The sequence below is a fragment of the Lissotriton vulgaris genome, chromosome 7 (genome assembly GCF_964263255.1).
Source record: "Lissotriton vulgaris chromosome 7, aLisVul1.2, whole genome shotgun sequence".
NCBI classification, from domain to species: domain Eukaryota; kingdom Metazoa; phylum Chordata; class Amphibia; order Caudata; family Salamandridae; genus Lissotriton; species Lissotriton vulgaris.
In genome coordinates this window covers 540,432,285-540,447,990 of record NC_141695.1, presented here as the reverse complement: position 1 = coordinate 540,447,990, position 15,706 = coordinate 540,432,285, and the positions used below count along the sequence as shown (strand labels likewise).

General features: G+C 47.4%; 1 protein-coding gene across 1 annotated transcript in view; it reads left to right on the top strand.

Annotated features, from left to right (window-relative positions):
- TVP23C (trans-golgi network vesicle protein 23 homolog C) overlaps positions 1–15,706 on the top strand; it is a 110,281-nt gene that overhangs the window by 19,726 nt on the left and 74,849 nt on the right. The window contains exons 2-3 of the mRNA XM_086930614.1: positions 6,493–6,575; positions 10,997–11,141. Of these exons, the coding sequence (XP_086786740.1) occupies positions 6,493–6,575; positions 10,997–11,141 (228 nt within the window). The remainder of the gene's footprint in view (positions 1–6,492; positions 6,576–10,996; positions 11,142–15,706) is intronic.

The following is a 15,706-nucleotide window of genomic DNA, read 5'->3' as shown; positions in this document are numbered from 1 at the left end:
TTTGTGAGTGAATGATCTAATAGAATGCAAGTGTGGTCTGCAGTGAAAGCTAGAAGATATGGAGCGTTGGAGGGAGAATGGAGGCCTGACAGGACCTATCTGCCGTTGCTGTAACCTAAGTGCCTGAATGATATTAAGAACGTATTTCCTGCAGAGTGTCTCCAGACTTCTTTATGAAATTCTCGCCTAGAGCCTCATATTTTCTTTGTAGCTGGAAATTCGCACACATAAAAAGGTGTACCTTTAGTCCTTAAGTCCACCCTGCAGAAAAAGAAGTAACAATAGTAGAACACCTTGTGGCACATCACTACAGGTGCTAATGATCTGGACATATCACCAGGTCATTGCTGTCGAAAGCTTCCATTAACATCGGTGCTTAGAGTACTCCGCTTTTTTAGGTGCGGATTTTAACAGAACAGCTGTCAAATATAGCTGTTGCTAACAATACACGCATGCATACAGTGGCTCCTAGGGTCGCCCCTTGCTTCCATTGGCTTTCTTCGACCAGCTTCCTTTAGTCATTTACTTGAGACTATGACTATCACACTATCACATCTTGCTTAGCCCAGTGAAGTATGCCTCTCTCACCTAATATTATTAGCTGTTTAGAGTGTATCCTTCTGCCTCCATTAGAGTGCTTGCACTGAACCACACGAGTGCTTGCAACTTTATTTTAAACTATACTGCTCTCTGTCCTCTTCTACTGACTTGGTCTCTCTCATGCCTGTAATGTGCTTAATCTAGATATACTCTTACATGAACCCCCGACCTCTTGACTTTGCCAATGCCTATGCTTGTACTTGAGTGAGATTTAGCTATCTTGCCAGACCCATGTAATGAGAAAACATTGGCCAAGGCAACAGGTCTAGACTTGGCAAGTTGGTGCAATATATTTTTCAAATTTTCATTTATTGCAAGTGTATGACACACCAGTAAAAAGAAGCCCATAGGTTTTGTTTCTTTTTTAGAGAGTAGTGGCATTCACGTTTTCATGGAATTCAAAAGCTTCAATCTGCACTTTTCAGACACAGGCTACAGAACCATAGGCTATTTCTAGAGATCCCCTGAGTTAGACAAAAGTTCTCTATGTATTACAGCAGTACGTTTAGCCATTACTAGATGTCCAAGAGGCATAATGTGCCCCTTTGAATTTTTTATCTCCAAGATTCATTGTATATAAAAAGCAATAGATTTTTGTATAGTTTGTTCACTGAAGCAGACTTTTAACTCCAATTGTAAGCCATGTCGATTTGCTATGCCAGTGCTTGTTAATTTTCCAGGGCAAATGCAAAAAACTCCCTTGTCCAATAATAAAGGCTTTAAAATCTAAATGAGGGTTACAAGTTTCCATAATGATTGTGCTACATTATTGATGCCTCATTAGTTGTAGTATCAACTTATAATTACACCTACATATTAGTGCATCAACATTTATGAATGTAGCAACTGCATATGTATTATAGGTTCCGAAAGTTGTACTGGCACATGTGGTTGTTGGAAACCATTGCTTTCCACTTTCTCTGTGGTCCCAGAGGCCTAATCTGCACAGTCAAATGTTTTAGAAGCAATAATATTTTGAGGGCTTTTCTTTGCTAATGGAAGTTTCTGGGTCCAGTTAGTCTGTTATAGTCATCAACTTTGTATTTATTGGTTATTTTTAATTGTAAAAAATTCATTATGCACAGCTGGTATAATTTGATTGAGGCATGTATGGCTGTAGATACACATGTTCTGCATACTCCTGCTATCTCATGTTGGGCGCAGATGTGTGCAACTTGTTTTTCTTCAAAGAATTCTTCTCGAGTTACGATGTAGTTCGACTTCACCTCTTGCTTGTAACGCTTATGGTCATCTTGTCCATTGTTCGATTTTATATATATATTTTTTCCTTCATGTTCAGTCGTATTCTTCCGTGCTCCAGATCAACGGTGTTGCAGTGTTTACTTTTGAAGATTCTTTTGTTTCTCTTTCGGTATAATTTACGATCGCATGTGTCCTCTTCTCTTTCGTACCATGTCGATGCTTCCAGTTAGGACATTGTGCCGACCGACTCTAGCCCCGCCCGTGGGGTTTCGCCGATCGGGCCTTTGTTTCATTCTGTGCGATCTACTCTCTACATGTCTTGTCTGTGATGGAACGGACGTCCTTTCAGTACTGCTCTTGATATTGTTCAAAGTACTGCTGGGCCGATTTCCACCAGGTTTGCAATCTCTGCCTCTCTTCTGAGCACGTCAAGGCGTCCTGCAATGCATGTCCTCTTTTTGGTCGTAGTAGACCCTTCCAGACCACCAGGTCCATTGACTCGAGATGTCGTGCAGATGATATCCCTGACCTCTTCAGCACCCAGGACCTCGAAGGGGAACATTATCCCGTGGCTTTCTCTTCCAAAGAAAGTTCCAGCTCTGACCCCGAAATCAAAGACCTCCTGCCGCCTCAGTGGTTCGTAAGTGCAGCTTCTTTTCCCCCTCAACACTTCTCTGAGCTGCTACTCCACAAGGTTTATTCAGCTGCTCGGGACCCACAGAAGCAGACTTCTGGGCCGCCACTGCCTTCTGGTCGTGGTCGGCACTGACCGTCCACTTTGGACACCACGCCCAGCTTTAGTTTGGCACCAAAGAAAATAATAAAAACTCCGCCCTCGTCGCCGCCTGCTCCTGGCTTTGCGCCGACACAGCCGTCTTATTCGAAACTATCAGCCGCGAAGCACAAGTCTGTGCCAGCACCGAAACAATCTGCTCTGACCGGAACACCAGCCAACAAACACGTCCTCCTGAAATTACATCCACAGCTCGATGCCTGACAGAAACAAATATTCATCCACTCTCAAATAGGTTGAATACTAACACAGCCTCCCGATGCAAGTTCCTCTGCCTTCTAAGTGACCGCTTGGTTTTGAAGAAGCTCTCTACCTCCAAAGTAGCGGGAAAAGTAGCATAAAGCCACCAATCCCCTTTTAGACACTAGACTGCCTCCACCATCTTGCACTTCACCCAGTCTCCCACCATTACCTTTCCCTCCACCTTTTTCACCTGACCCACTATCTTACATTCCACAGGGGTCACCACATTCTGATGCTGGTGGACACGCTGGGGGAGAGGGGACACTTATGATGTACCCCAACAGGAGACCCATGGAACTCTTAAAATGTAGATCTATTTGTGGGTACTGACCCTGACTGTTGGACTTGGCCCTTCTGGCAGGTTCACCCCTGAACTTTTTGCCTTTTAATGTTGCATCATGATAGTGATTTCTGGTCTTTGCACACTTTTGCACTGTTTCGCAGTGTAAAGTGCGTGCGCTCTCTGAGTGCGTGTGTGAGATTGGCCTGCCCTCCCATAGGAATGCAAAGGGGAAATGTGTGTCCATGGTAATTCCTGATGCATGGGGAGTGCAAGGTTGAGTTTGGTATGTGCAAACTCGTGAGATTGAATGCTGCACGATGATGTGTGTGGCGTTCTTGTGTCTAGTGTGGAAGTGCCACTTCTAGAAGTTGGCCTGTCTGTGCATTGATTGGCTGGAGCTGGCTGGTGTGCCTGGCTCCAGGAGTCAGGATGGGTCTGCCCCGGTGGTGAATGGGAGATCTGCATGTTAATGGCTGGGGAGGAGTGCACCTGGGACCTGAATAGGGCTGGGCTTTCCCCTCACAATGCTGGCTCCACCCCCTGTGGTTTGTCTGATGTCCCTGACCCATCCTGTGAATAGGCAAAGTGGCTGAGCAAAACAAAGTGCTCAGGAACCAGTTGTATCTGGTTCGCCCCTTGCCTGCACCTTTGTAGACAAAGGATTTCTCTGTATAAAAGAGGGGCTGTGACCCCATAAAAATGTTCTTGTTCCTGACTTGAATCTGCCAGGGGCGTGCTGCTGCTGGAGCCCAGGCTTGCCTCCCTGGGCCCTGCACAGCCCCTGGATGCTGGAAGACTTCTTGGATCCTTTTTTTTTTTGTTAGGTGTACCCCCTTCTTCTAGCCTTGTGGATTTAGGCTGCCCTAGCTCCCTGGGAGCGCTGTGCCTTCTTACAGTGATTTGGATCCCCCCAGAGGGCGAGAACTTGGGGACTGCGCAGCACTGATGCTGCAAGCCCTGGTGATGGAACCCCTGTCAAGGGATTTTCCCTGCGATGTCAGCCCTGCGGGTGCCACCCCTCTTATTTAATTACTTTGGTGCGCAGGTGCCCACCCTGCGTATTGTGTTTTTAATTTAAAATGAACACGGGTGCCCACCCCGTTTATGCCGCCAAAGAAATCACTGACGCAGCCCAAGCTGTGTGTTTTAAAACGTTGCCGGGCCGCTGCCTAACGTGACCCGTAAGCAGAGGAGGTGGGCGGGGCCTGGTGCCCCCTTTGTTCCGCGTCCCCCTGCCTGGGGAAGCCATTGCGCCGCGCCGAGGGAAAAAGCCCCGGGTCCCAGGAGGGGGCCCGGGTGAAATGGTGCAGCCGCAGCAGAGGCCGTAGATAGCAGCGCGGGGCTCCCGGGATGAAGGAGTGAAGCCCCCCGCCGACAGAGGAGACGTTGGTCGAAGCCTCGCGGGCTCTGGGTTGGCGGGGAAGCCGGTCCCTGGTCCTGTTGGTGTGCGGGCCTCTCCTAGTGAGGAGAGAGCCCCGCGGATGCCTAGCCGACTCCCGAAGAAGCCCGCAGCACGGAAGGAGCACCTCAGGAACAGTCCGGAGCACCTCAGGAACAGTCCGGTGAGTGGGGGGCTCCATGCTGCTTTGTGCCCTTTGAGGCACCCGGCGAGTGCGATATTTCAAGTGGCCCCGTCTGACTGCTCCTACAGTGTTCCTCCTATCTTGCCTAGAGCCCGAGTGCCTCCCACAGGTGCGGCATGTATTTATAGAAGCCCCGTGTGGCTCTAGCCTTCGCTTTAAGTGGCTTGTGAGCCTAGATGGCTCCAACGTGTGGGGGCAAGTTCTCTCCCTTCAGGGTGCCCAGTTGTCTAAAGCGCCAGCGCGCTTCACAGTATTTGGGGGCCAGCTTTTGCTCCCTACATTGGGCATCGTTATTTTAGACATGTGCTATGCAGAGCCTAGAGGGCTCCAACGCTGTGAAACAGGATTCCAGAGCCAGTTGGCTCGGGTTGGCACAGTTTTGTTCTAAAGGGCTAGTGAGAGCCCATGCCGCAGTTTTAAGTTCCCAGCTGCCCAGCAATTAGTGGGCAGCTGCACCGTTTAGGTTTTCTTTTCAGGGACATGTACTTTGGACTCAGGAGTGAGTCGGACTCCTTCGCCCCTTACTTGGCCTTCGATAGCTGTGCAGCACTTAGTGCCAGCTGCAGTGTTTAGGCCCTGTTCTGTCCCTGTCCTCAGCTGCCCAGCAAGTAATGGGCAGATGCGACGTTTAGGTTTTGGCGCAGTGGCGCAACTTGGACTTTGATGTGAGTTATGTGCTACATGTGATTTCTGCGCTAAATGTGATATATGTGATATTATGATTTATGCGCTAATGCTTTGGGTGTTAGGAAATGTACTGTGTGTAGTATGTTTTGCGCACCTTGTGTTCTGACACCTCTGAATGTGTTTTTATGCATCATGTGTAAAGCTTCTGGCCTATAACCCTAAATGTATTTTTATGCTTAGGTGGTTGTTTTCCCCAGTATAGTTATGCTAGTGAGTTAATGGTTTCCTGCGTGATATTTTCCTAAGGTGGTTAGGGTTGCATAGGTGGTACCTATCTTTTACCAGTGGTTACTGGTTGTGTGCTACATTTGCTATTTGGTGCTTAAAACTATCTCCAAGGGCTTGAGACTGAGCTCCCCCCTGACCGGAGTACCAGGACCAGTGGACTCTATTGTGCCTTCCCAGCCAAGTTGCTGGGACTTGTCTGATCCCCTTGGGCCGCTGGGGTCCCGTCTGAAGTGTGCCTCGCTCACCCCCCTTTTGCAGCCCGTGCCTGGCCGCCCTCCTGCCTCGAGCCGCGCCGCTCTCCTCTGAATTGCATCTGCTTCGCTGGGCCACCCGCACTCTGCCCCCCTCCTCCTCTGAGTCGCACACTTTGGTTGCCTCAGCCACTGAAAATAGCCCAGAGCCTTTGGAAGGCGAGAAACGCCCGCACGCTTGCAGCATGCCGGCCGCCGGCCGCCTCCCGCCCGCTCCGGCCTATTGAGGAGGTCACCCGCATTGTGTGTAGGAACCAAGGGAAAACTTGTTTTTACTTGCTATTAGTACTCTATTCCCTTGGTGTGGTAAACGGGGTCCCTCTCATTTACTAGCACTAAGATTTGATTTTTGCCCACAAGTTTAAATTGAAAGTATGCTGCTGGTCTTTTACTGTAATATTTAATATTGCTTTACAAAGCGAAAAAAAGCTAAAATACATTAGTTTGCTTCATTGCAGTGCATGAACCGATTTAGTAAAAAAAAGTACAGTGCATCTGCAATACAAAAAGTGGCTGTCATGTCTGTTCTGGAGTGCCAAGTTTATTGCTGGTGCTTTGCACAGGTTAAGCCTCAGAGTTTGGTGCATGTGTTTAAATGTGTTGTTTTTATCCCCTCCCTAGGAGAGCAGTGATGACACGGAAGATGTGTCGTTGTTTGATGCGGATGAGGGAAGTTCTAGGAAACCGAAAAAATCAAAGATAAGGTAATTGACCACTGCAAAAAACTAAATAAAATGAAGCAAGTGCGATCTAATTGTGTCATTTAAGGAGTGGTGCCCTTCAAGTTGATGAGCAGGCATGCATTTACAGTCTTAAGGAGTAGGCTGTTTCGACCAATGGAAACGCAGCAATTTGCAGTTATATTAAAAAGAAAGTAAACTCGCGTAAGATTCTATGGTTTTACATTTTAGAATATACATGACCTTTATCTAATCCTCACCAAATTGTAACAGTGGATAAAAGGACCATTTGTCATTATTTATTAAACAAAGAAAACCCAGTCAGAGTTCAGTACTCTTCTGTGGAAAAGTGCATCCCGTGATTAAGTAATATATGTAAACCAGTCAAAGTTAAGAGTGGTGTAGCTGATTCATCAGGCACACTCCCATTCTGTTCTGATTGTGTTTGAAAAGTGGATGCCAGGAGAAAGACACGGGTGTGTGGCGGAGATTTTGAGATTTCTATTGTTGCAGTGAAGTGTAAGCCGAGGCTCACAGCAATATCCTACTGGTGTCACCAGAAGGATATTGACGCACACTTGAATAATCTCTACTCCCTTTTGATTGTAGGTCGTTGACTACAGGACACACACACCTGTGTTCCCACCCATGGCTTGCTTTGAGCCTAACACGATTGGACAAGTTACTGATTATCCAAACACTTGGTTACGTTCTTATTCACCTTGCGGTTCAGAACTGCCGGGTTGGAATTATCACGATTCAGAAAAGGGGGTGGTGATGGACAGAGTATCTGAATTAAGCAGAACACTCCTACCCAGTCAACAGATCAGGGCTTGATCATCACCGTTTTTTAGCTTACTGCACCATCCCAGCTCAGAACCTGGCTACATGCAAATTAGTCTGTCCCTGGCCCAGCCAATTCTTTTACTGGAAAGGAAACAAGCTTCCGGGGACCGGTTTCTGGCATTACAGCCGTCTTCGGCCCGGCTTGCATGAATCCTGATGGTGCAGTGAGCAAGGGACTCTTGTCTGAGCATACCCTTCCACGCATATGGTGGACAAAACGATTCAGAAAAGGGGGTGGTGACCATCATCAGGATTCAAGGAAGCCGGGCCGAAGACGGCTGTAATGCCAGAAATCGGTCCCCGAAAGCTTGTTTCCTCTCCATTAAAAGAATTGGCTTGGTAGTTTGGTCTGCCCTGTTCCCCCTCGAGACAGTGAATGCGAAGTCGGGCACGAGCACGCTTTAAAGTTAAGAACAGCTGAGGTTTTCTAATGCGCAGTTTTTAATAGAGTTCAGTTTCTAAGTTCCTCTTTAAATTCCAGATATTTAACATGCGTGCGTGTTAATAGCAGGCAAAAACACAGCATAGAAGAGGCACTGGAGCAGTCCAAAATGGACGCAGCTCTCTGTCCCAATTCCTCCGATTTAAGTGAACGTGTGCCTTGGTGAAGATCGACAAAAAAAATTGTACTCGCTTTTGAGTCGCTGAGATTCAAGTTGAAAATACCTCTGATCTGGTGACAGTGAGAGATAGATGAGTCACTAGGCAGGGCAGAGTTGTATCCCATCTTCTGTTGCCAGTGAAATGAAGATAAAGAGTGGTAATAGGTTTCAGCTGTAGATTTATTGGGGAGTAAAGAGAGCTGTCCCTAGTACAGCCAAGGCACAGATAGCAACTGCCAGTACCAGAACATTCAGAGCATAAAGCCTTCCTTCCAACACTCTAGATGACATCAGGGAGTTCTTACAAGTCTCTGACTGTATCACATCACCACACATATCCTTTGTTACTTTTTTCGATGACACTACATATTTTACAATGACCATTCAGAATCAAAACTCTACGTACATGAACCTACGTACGTCCTTGTACTCACTTTTTTGCAATTCTACCGCAAACGTATATTCCTATGTGTTTAGTTTTCCTAATGTACAACGCTTTGGGTCTCCGAAAGAGTCACTTGTATATGCTCATCTGTTTGCCTCTATGTTGTACCTGCACTCTAATACCCAAAAGGGTCATGTTCGCTCTTTATAAAACTCAATAAATAAATACAATAAACGTGGAAACACTTCCTGATGATGAGGTAACCAGTTTCACTTGTTTAGCAGCAGATGATTCTAATTGCAGTGAAAGGAAACTCTAAAGCTCCACTTTTCTCACAAGGCTTTCGAGTATTGCATAATTTGTTTTTTAATGAATGATGTGAAAGTGAAATATTTGTTTCACATTTGTCATGTGGGGGTAGATGTATTTACTGTTATGATTTTCTGAGGACCAAATATCCAGTGTATGGTAATATGTAAAATCATTAAAGGGAGAACTTTCTCTTTTACATCACTGTATAGTGTATATATATTTTTTTTGCCACAGCTGTTTCACCAGGCTTCCCAACACTTTGTGAGCGGACTAAAAAGAAAATCACAGCAGCTAACCCCACAACAATTCATGTTAAGTACTGGTAATTAATGTCTGAACAGCCTTGCCTCAATACCCCATGGAAGGTGATGGGACTAGAGCTCAATTTTGTAGAATATCAAACGGCAATAGCACAGCCTCTGTGAAGACCGTGAGGAATTTCTGAGTATGCAGAGCTACTCATTTGAGGACTGTAGTTGTGAGTCATGAGGCTTCAATTTGAGCTCTGGAGCTGGTCATTAAAAAAAAAAAAAAAAATTCATAGTGATTGAACTTCATTCTTTTGCAGACTATGATAATACCACAAATGTGTTGCGATTGTATGATCCTCCTTTACGACAGGCCAATTGTACGTGTTGGTTAAGCCGCGTAATTTCGGTCTCTGAATTGAAGATTGAGAGGATACTTCTCTTAAATGATGCAAGCTATTCATCAGTTATCTATCTGTTGTTGAAATTCAGCACTTTAGAAATAAGCTGTGCATGTTACGGTTTCCAATTTTTTTATCCTCCTTTTATTTGGCTTGTAAGAGAGCTGGGTAGGAGTGTTGTGTTTAGCCACCTGCTTCATAGAGTTCTGGTGCCTTAAGGGTGATTATCTCTATACAATCTATAAGTCATCCATCGGGGTCACATGTTTTATCCCAGGAGAGCAGACTTATTTCAGGGTTAATAAAATGAGTACCAATATACTTTGTAATAACAACACAAGTAGAATGACAAGCTGTAAAGTAGAAATGGTAGTGTGTAGCAGTCATGTAGTGCTGCATGTCTAATCCACAACTTGGAATATATAAATCCTGTGTACAAAGCAAAAATAAGATCCCTATTCAATGCTACAATGCTAGTCACCATACAAAGAACTACACAAAATACGGCCAGAATTTCACAATTCAGAATGTGCCCCTGGCCCAGCACCTCAAGCACAAGCCTTCTACAACCGAATGGCTGATCACTTTGTCACTAAACCAAAATATCCAGAAGTGTCCCTCTCAAACAAAAGATCTCGATCCTAAACCGACTAATAATAAGGCACTTGGAGATCTGCTGAAAGCCAGATCACTATCAGACCCTTTCCCATTGCAAATATTTAAGATAATACTGCTATTCACTTTGGGTTCGATCCCAGTAATAAGTGATTCCTTAAACACAGACAATTTCCCAAGAGAACTCAAGGCATCATGTACATAACCACTCTTAAAGGACACCAAACTGGACTCATCTGACCATGATAAGATCATTCTCAAACGAGTCGTTCCTCAGAAAACTAGAGCAGCTTTCAAAGAATTCAAACTTCTTGGAATAGAAGACATTTCTGTTGGATCAACAAACAGGGATCCTACGAGAGAGGCACGGAGGTGGCAGTGAACTTCATCTGAGATGATTTGATCTCATCAGCTGATGGAAACTGTAGGAGCACTACTATTCCTCTGCTGCATTTTACACTGTCCATCATGGAACACTCTTTTGCAGGCAAAAAAACATAATCATAAAATCCTTGACTGGGCTCCCCCATAATTCAAAGACAAAGTGATCATTATCTTAATACATGCATACAGATCTACATCACACAGCACCAAGGCATGATTTCCTAAATCTCAAGAAGATCCACTTTTAAAATTCACTTTCCACAAAACTAACATTAAATTAACATTAAGCACATGGAATCTGCTAAAGTGTATAAATCTTATGAAAATATATCAATTGTATGGCACTAAATCTAAGCATATCTATACATATCTCCATACACTTGACTGCACCACTAATGCTTGGTCTCCATGGAGTAGCTTGCTACCCTTCCACAAAGTGCTTCAGCGCCTCTTTAGGCACTTCAATGTCCACAGCCTGGTCATTGTGCCTTGCAGTAGTCCGTAAGTTCAACTTTCAAAGAGCGGGACCTACTGATTGTGGATTTGAGTAATCGGACAACACAGAAGTATGAGCTCTTTGCATAATGTCTGGCAGCTACTGTTTAATTTGTGTAATGTTCTGATCTGTTATCTGTTTTGCTTTATATTTTAGACACCCTGTGGCCTCGTTTTTCCATTTGTTCTTCCGCGTCAGTGCAATAATCGTGTACCTCCTCTGTGATCTGATAAGCGGCAGCTTCATCGCCTGCATGGTGACAATCATTTTGTTGCTGTCCTGTGACTTCTGGGCAGTGAAGGTGAGTTTGTCTGCTTTCATTACAGTAAAGAGCGATTAATATTTAAAAGATGAAGATATCCGATACTTAGGAACTTTTGTCTGTGGCCTATATACTGACAATTGTAAAATGCCAAAATATGCAGCGGATTCAATTAATTTGGTTGTTTACACACTATTCTTTAATACTACTCAGTGGTGTCTTGGTTATTGCAAGTGAAGAATTATTTCTCTGCCATTTGAGAGATTATCAATAAGGCTTGCAACTGCAAAATTTGCGATGTTCCCCTTTGGGCTGGTATGTTGAGAAAAATATTTATACAATTGCTACATGTGCATGGCTGAAGCTAGATATATAATAGGGTTTTTGCTCAACACCCGCTCCGTCCACAGACACGCCGTCGAGCTCTGGGACCTGCTCGACAACACAGCCCCAGACGTCGCCTTCCTCGCGGAAACCTGGATGAACGCCTCCTCAGCGCCCGACATCGCCATCGCCATCCCGGATGGCTACAAGATCATCCGGAGGGACCGCGTCAACCAGACAGGAGGAGGCATCGCCATCATCCACAGGAACACCATCCGCATCACGACCAACACCGACGACACCCTCGCACCCGCCGAGCACCTGCACTTCCAGATCCACGTCAACCCCAAGACCACCCTCAGAGGCACCCTCATCTACAGACCCCCGGGACCGCGCACACAATTCAGCGAGGACATCGCCGACTTCGTCAGCCTGCATGCCCTCCCATCCGCTGACTACATACTCCTCGGGGACCTCAACTTCCACCTGGAGAACAACAACGACCGCAACACCACCACCCTGCTGGACAACCTCACTAACCTCGGACTCAAGCAACTGGTGACCACCCCCACCCACTACGCCGGACACACACTCGACCCAGTCTTCTCATCCAGTAAGGACATTGCATTCAGCCACGCCACCGGACTCCACTGGACGGACCACAGCTGCGTCCACTTCAGCTTCAAAAGGACCACGATCCTCCGCCAACAGCAACAGGTTGCACGCAGAAGCTGGAACAAGATCACAGCCGACCAGCTCGCGACTTCCCTGAGCAAGAACCCACCCACCAGCGAAACGAACCCCAGCCAAGCGGCCACCAACCTCACGAAGTGGATCAGCGACTGCGCAGACGACCTCGCCCCTCTGAGGACCCCGCCTAGCAGACCCGGCAGCAAGAAAGCCCCATGGTTCACCGACGAACTCAAGAGCTCCAAGAAGGACTGCAGAGCCCTGGAGAAAGCCTGGCGCAGAGACCCAACACCGGACAACATGACTGCCCTCAAGATTGCCACCCGAAAACACCACCAACTGATCCACACCACCAAGAAAACTGCATTCAAGGAACGACTGGACAACAACGCACACAACAGCAAGGAACTCTTCAACATCGTTAAAGAGCTCTCCAACCCCAACGCCGAAACAACGACATCACCCCTTCGCAAGACCGCTGCAACTCCCTCGCCTCCTACTTCCTCAACAAGATCGCGGACATACACAACAGCTTCAGCACTCAACCAACGCACGCCACGAGCGAACCACGGCCCCCCACCACCACCCTCCGCGTCTGGACCCTGATCAGCACCGAAGACACCATCCGCACGATGAACTCCATCCACTCTGGATCTCCGACCGACCCTTGCCCTCACCACGTCTTCAACAAGGCCGACGCTGTCATCGCACCCCACCTGCGGGACATCATCAACACCTCCTTCAACACCGCTACCTTCCCGGAGAGCTGGAAGCACGCCGAACTCAGCGCCCTACTAAAGAAGCCAGCAGCCGACCCCACCGACCTCAAGAACTACCGACCCATCTCGCTGCTCCCGTTTCCCGCAAAAAACATCGAGAAGACCGTCAACAAGCAGCTGGCCGCCTTCCTCGAGACGAACGGATCCCTCGACCTCTCGCAGTCTGGCTTCCAGGCCAACCACAGCACCGAGACAGCCCTGATCGCAGCAACGGATGACATCCGAGCCCTGCTCGACAACGGAGAAACAGCGGCCCTCATCCTCCTAGACCTCTCCGCGGCCTTCAACACTGTCTGCCACCGTACCCTAGTACAGCGCCTCAGCAACGTCGGAATCCAGGAGAAGGCACTGGAGTGGATCACCTCCTTCCTCGCCGGAAGAACACAGAGAGTCTGCCTTCCCCCGTTCAGATCAGAAGCCACCAAAGTCATCTGCGGCGTCCCTCAAGGCTCCTCGCTCAGCCCAACCCTCTTCAACGTCTACATGAGTCCCCTCGCAGCCATCGCACGCCAGCACAACCTCAACATCATCTCCTACGCCGACGACACCCAGCTGATCCTCTCCCTCACCAACGACCGCGCCACCGCCAGAGCCAACCTACACGAAGGGATGAAAGAGGTAGCCAATTGGATGAAGAACAGCCGCCTGAAACTGAACTCGGACAAGACGGAAGTCCTCATCCTGGGATCCTCACCCTCCGCCTGGGACGACTCCTGGTGGCTCCCCGCCCTAGGCAGCGCACCCAAACCAACAGACCACGCACGCAACCTGGGCTTCATCCTGAACTCCTCCCTCTCCATGACCAGACAAGTCAACGCCGTCTCCTCGTCATGCTTCAACATCCTACGCATGCTACGCAAGGTCTTCCTGTGGATCCCCACCGAGACGAGGAAGACGGTCACCCAGGCCCTCGTCACCAGCCGACTGAACTACGGCAACTCCCTCTACGCCGGAACCACCGCCAAACTCCAGAAGAGACTCCAGCGGATCCAGAACGCCTCAGCACGACTCATCCTGGACATCCCCCGTCGCAACCACATCACCGGACACCTGAGAGACCTGCACTGGCTCCCGGTCAACAAGAGAATCACCTTCCGTCTCCTCACCCACGCACACAAAGCCCTGCACAACCAAGGCCCAGGATACCTCAACAGCCGCCTCAACTTCTACGCTCCCAAACGCCAGCTTCGATCGACCGGCCACGCCCTCGCCGCCGCCCCCGGCATCCTAAGAGCCACCACAGGGGGAAGGTCCTTCTCCTACCTCGCCGCCAAGACTTGGAACTCCCTCCCGACCCACCTCCGCCTGACCCAGGACCACCTCGCCTTCAGGAAGCAGCTCAAGACCTGGCTGTTCGAGCAGTAGCGGACCCCCCCTCCCCCAGCGCCTTGAGACCCTCCGGGTGAATAGTGCGCTATACAAATGCTTTGATTGATTGAGCTAAAGTGCTAAACCTAGATACCTTTTTCTGCCATTAACTTTTCTGCTCATAGGTGTGATGCTGGTCTGTTGATAGTGACATCTGTTCAGTGATGCTTGCAGTGGGTTTTAATTTTTTTTCTTTTAGTTGACTTGACCTCTCATTTAGAGATTGGCAGGCTGTAGTTTGTTCCTATGCTGTGGTGGACTACAGCCCACCTTATTTAGATAGCTTTGCCAGGTAGGTGGAGAGTGCAGTGCCTCTGAGGAGCCACCACCATGCAATCTGCCCTGAAGGAAGTGAAGCTTGCTTTGGTGGGGCATCATGTTCAGATGGCCTACACAAAAAAGATTTTAGTTATTCAAAATTTAAAAGCAGTAGCATGTTTTTGACAAACTTGAAAGAAATATCCCTGGCATGCAAGGATCTTTTCATCAATGTGTAGGGTTCATTAATCTTAAATACTGTTGCACCTTCCAGGCATACCCCAGCAGTCATGGAGAGGAAATAGTTACTTCAGGATATCTGCCTTAAATAGAGCAGACAGTCCCACATCCTTTGACTGGCCCTGTTGTGGTCTGCATGCTTAGTGGGATGTTTAGTAAGATGGATAGAATGTAAAGTTTTGTAAAGTGGGTTGGGGTTAGATTCTGGAATGTGAGGCAGGTTGAGGAGAGTTTGAGTTTGAGTTGCGACAGTTGCTTGCTGCTAGGTGATTGCATAGAGCTGCTCTCCGCTTCTGGGTGCCACTCTTGTACTAAATAAAGAACTTACCAAAACTCTGGCTGCAGTATCTCCATTGGGATCAGTCTTTACACCAATGTCAGTTGGGCCATTGGTCAACGGTTTCAGTCGGCCTAAATATGACAGTTCTCCGACTCTAAATAAAACGGAGAATCAGGCATTTGGTGGACTGGTCACTCCACCACAATTGTGCGGAGTACCATATCACTCAACCTCTAAATATGCCCCTTGAACTTTACCAGTGCACACATTTTCTGAATGTGCTTATCTATTAAGGAGTGGTTGGGGGGAAAATATGGTGTTTTACTTGAATTTTTACTGAATTTGGAGGTGTACAGATGAATGGCTTTAACTGCATCTACTGTTTCTGCCCAGCATGAGTGGACCTGTTTCTAGTTTGATCAATGTAGCATATTTTGTGAGTCACCCTTGAATAAACAGAGTAATTGAGCCTTGCTCGGAGAAGCAAAGTATTAACATCGGGTATTATAGATGGGTAACATTGACTAACCGGGATGTTTTTCGACAAAGGGTTCTAAGTGACATCATATACCCTACAGAATTTCTGCAGAAAGCATAACGTTTTAATGTTCAAAAGTAAAAATGTACACTCTACAATAAAATAGCAAAGCCTTGAATACAATCTC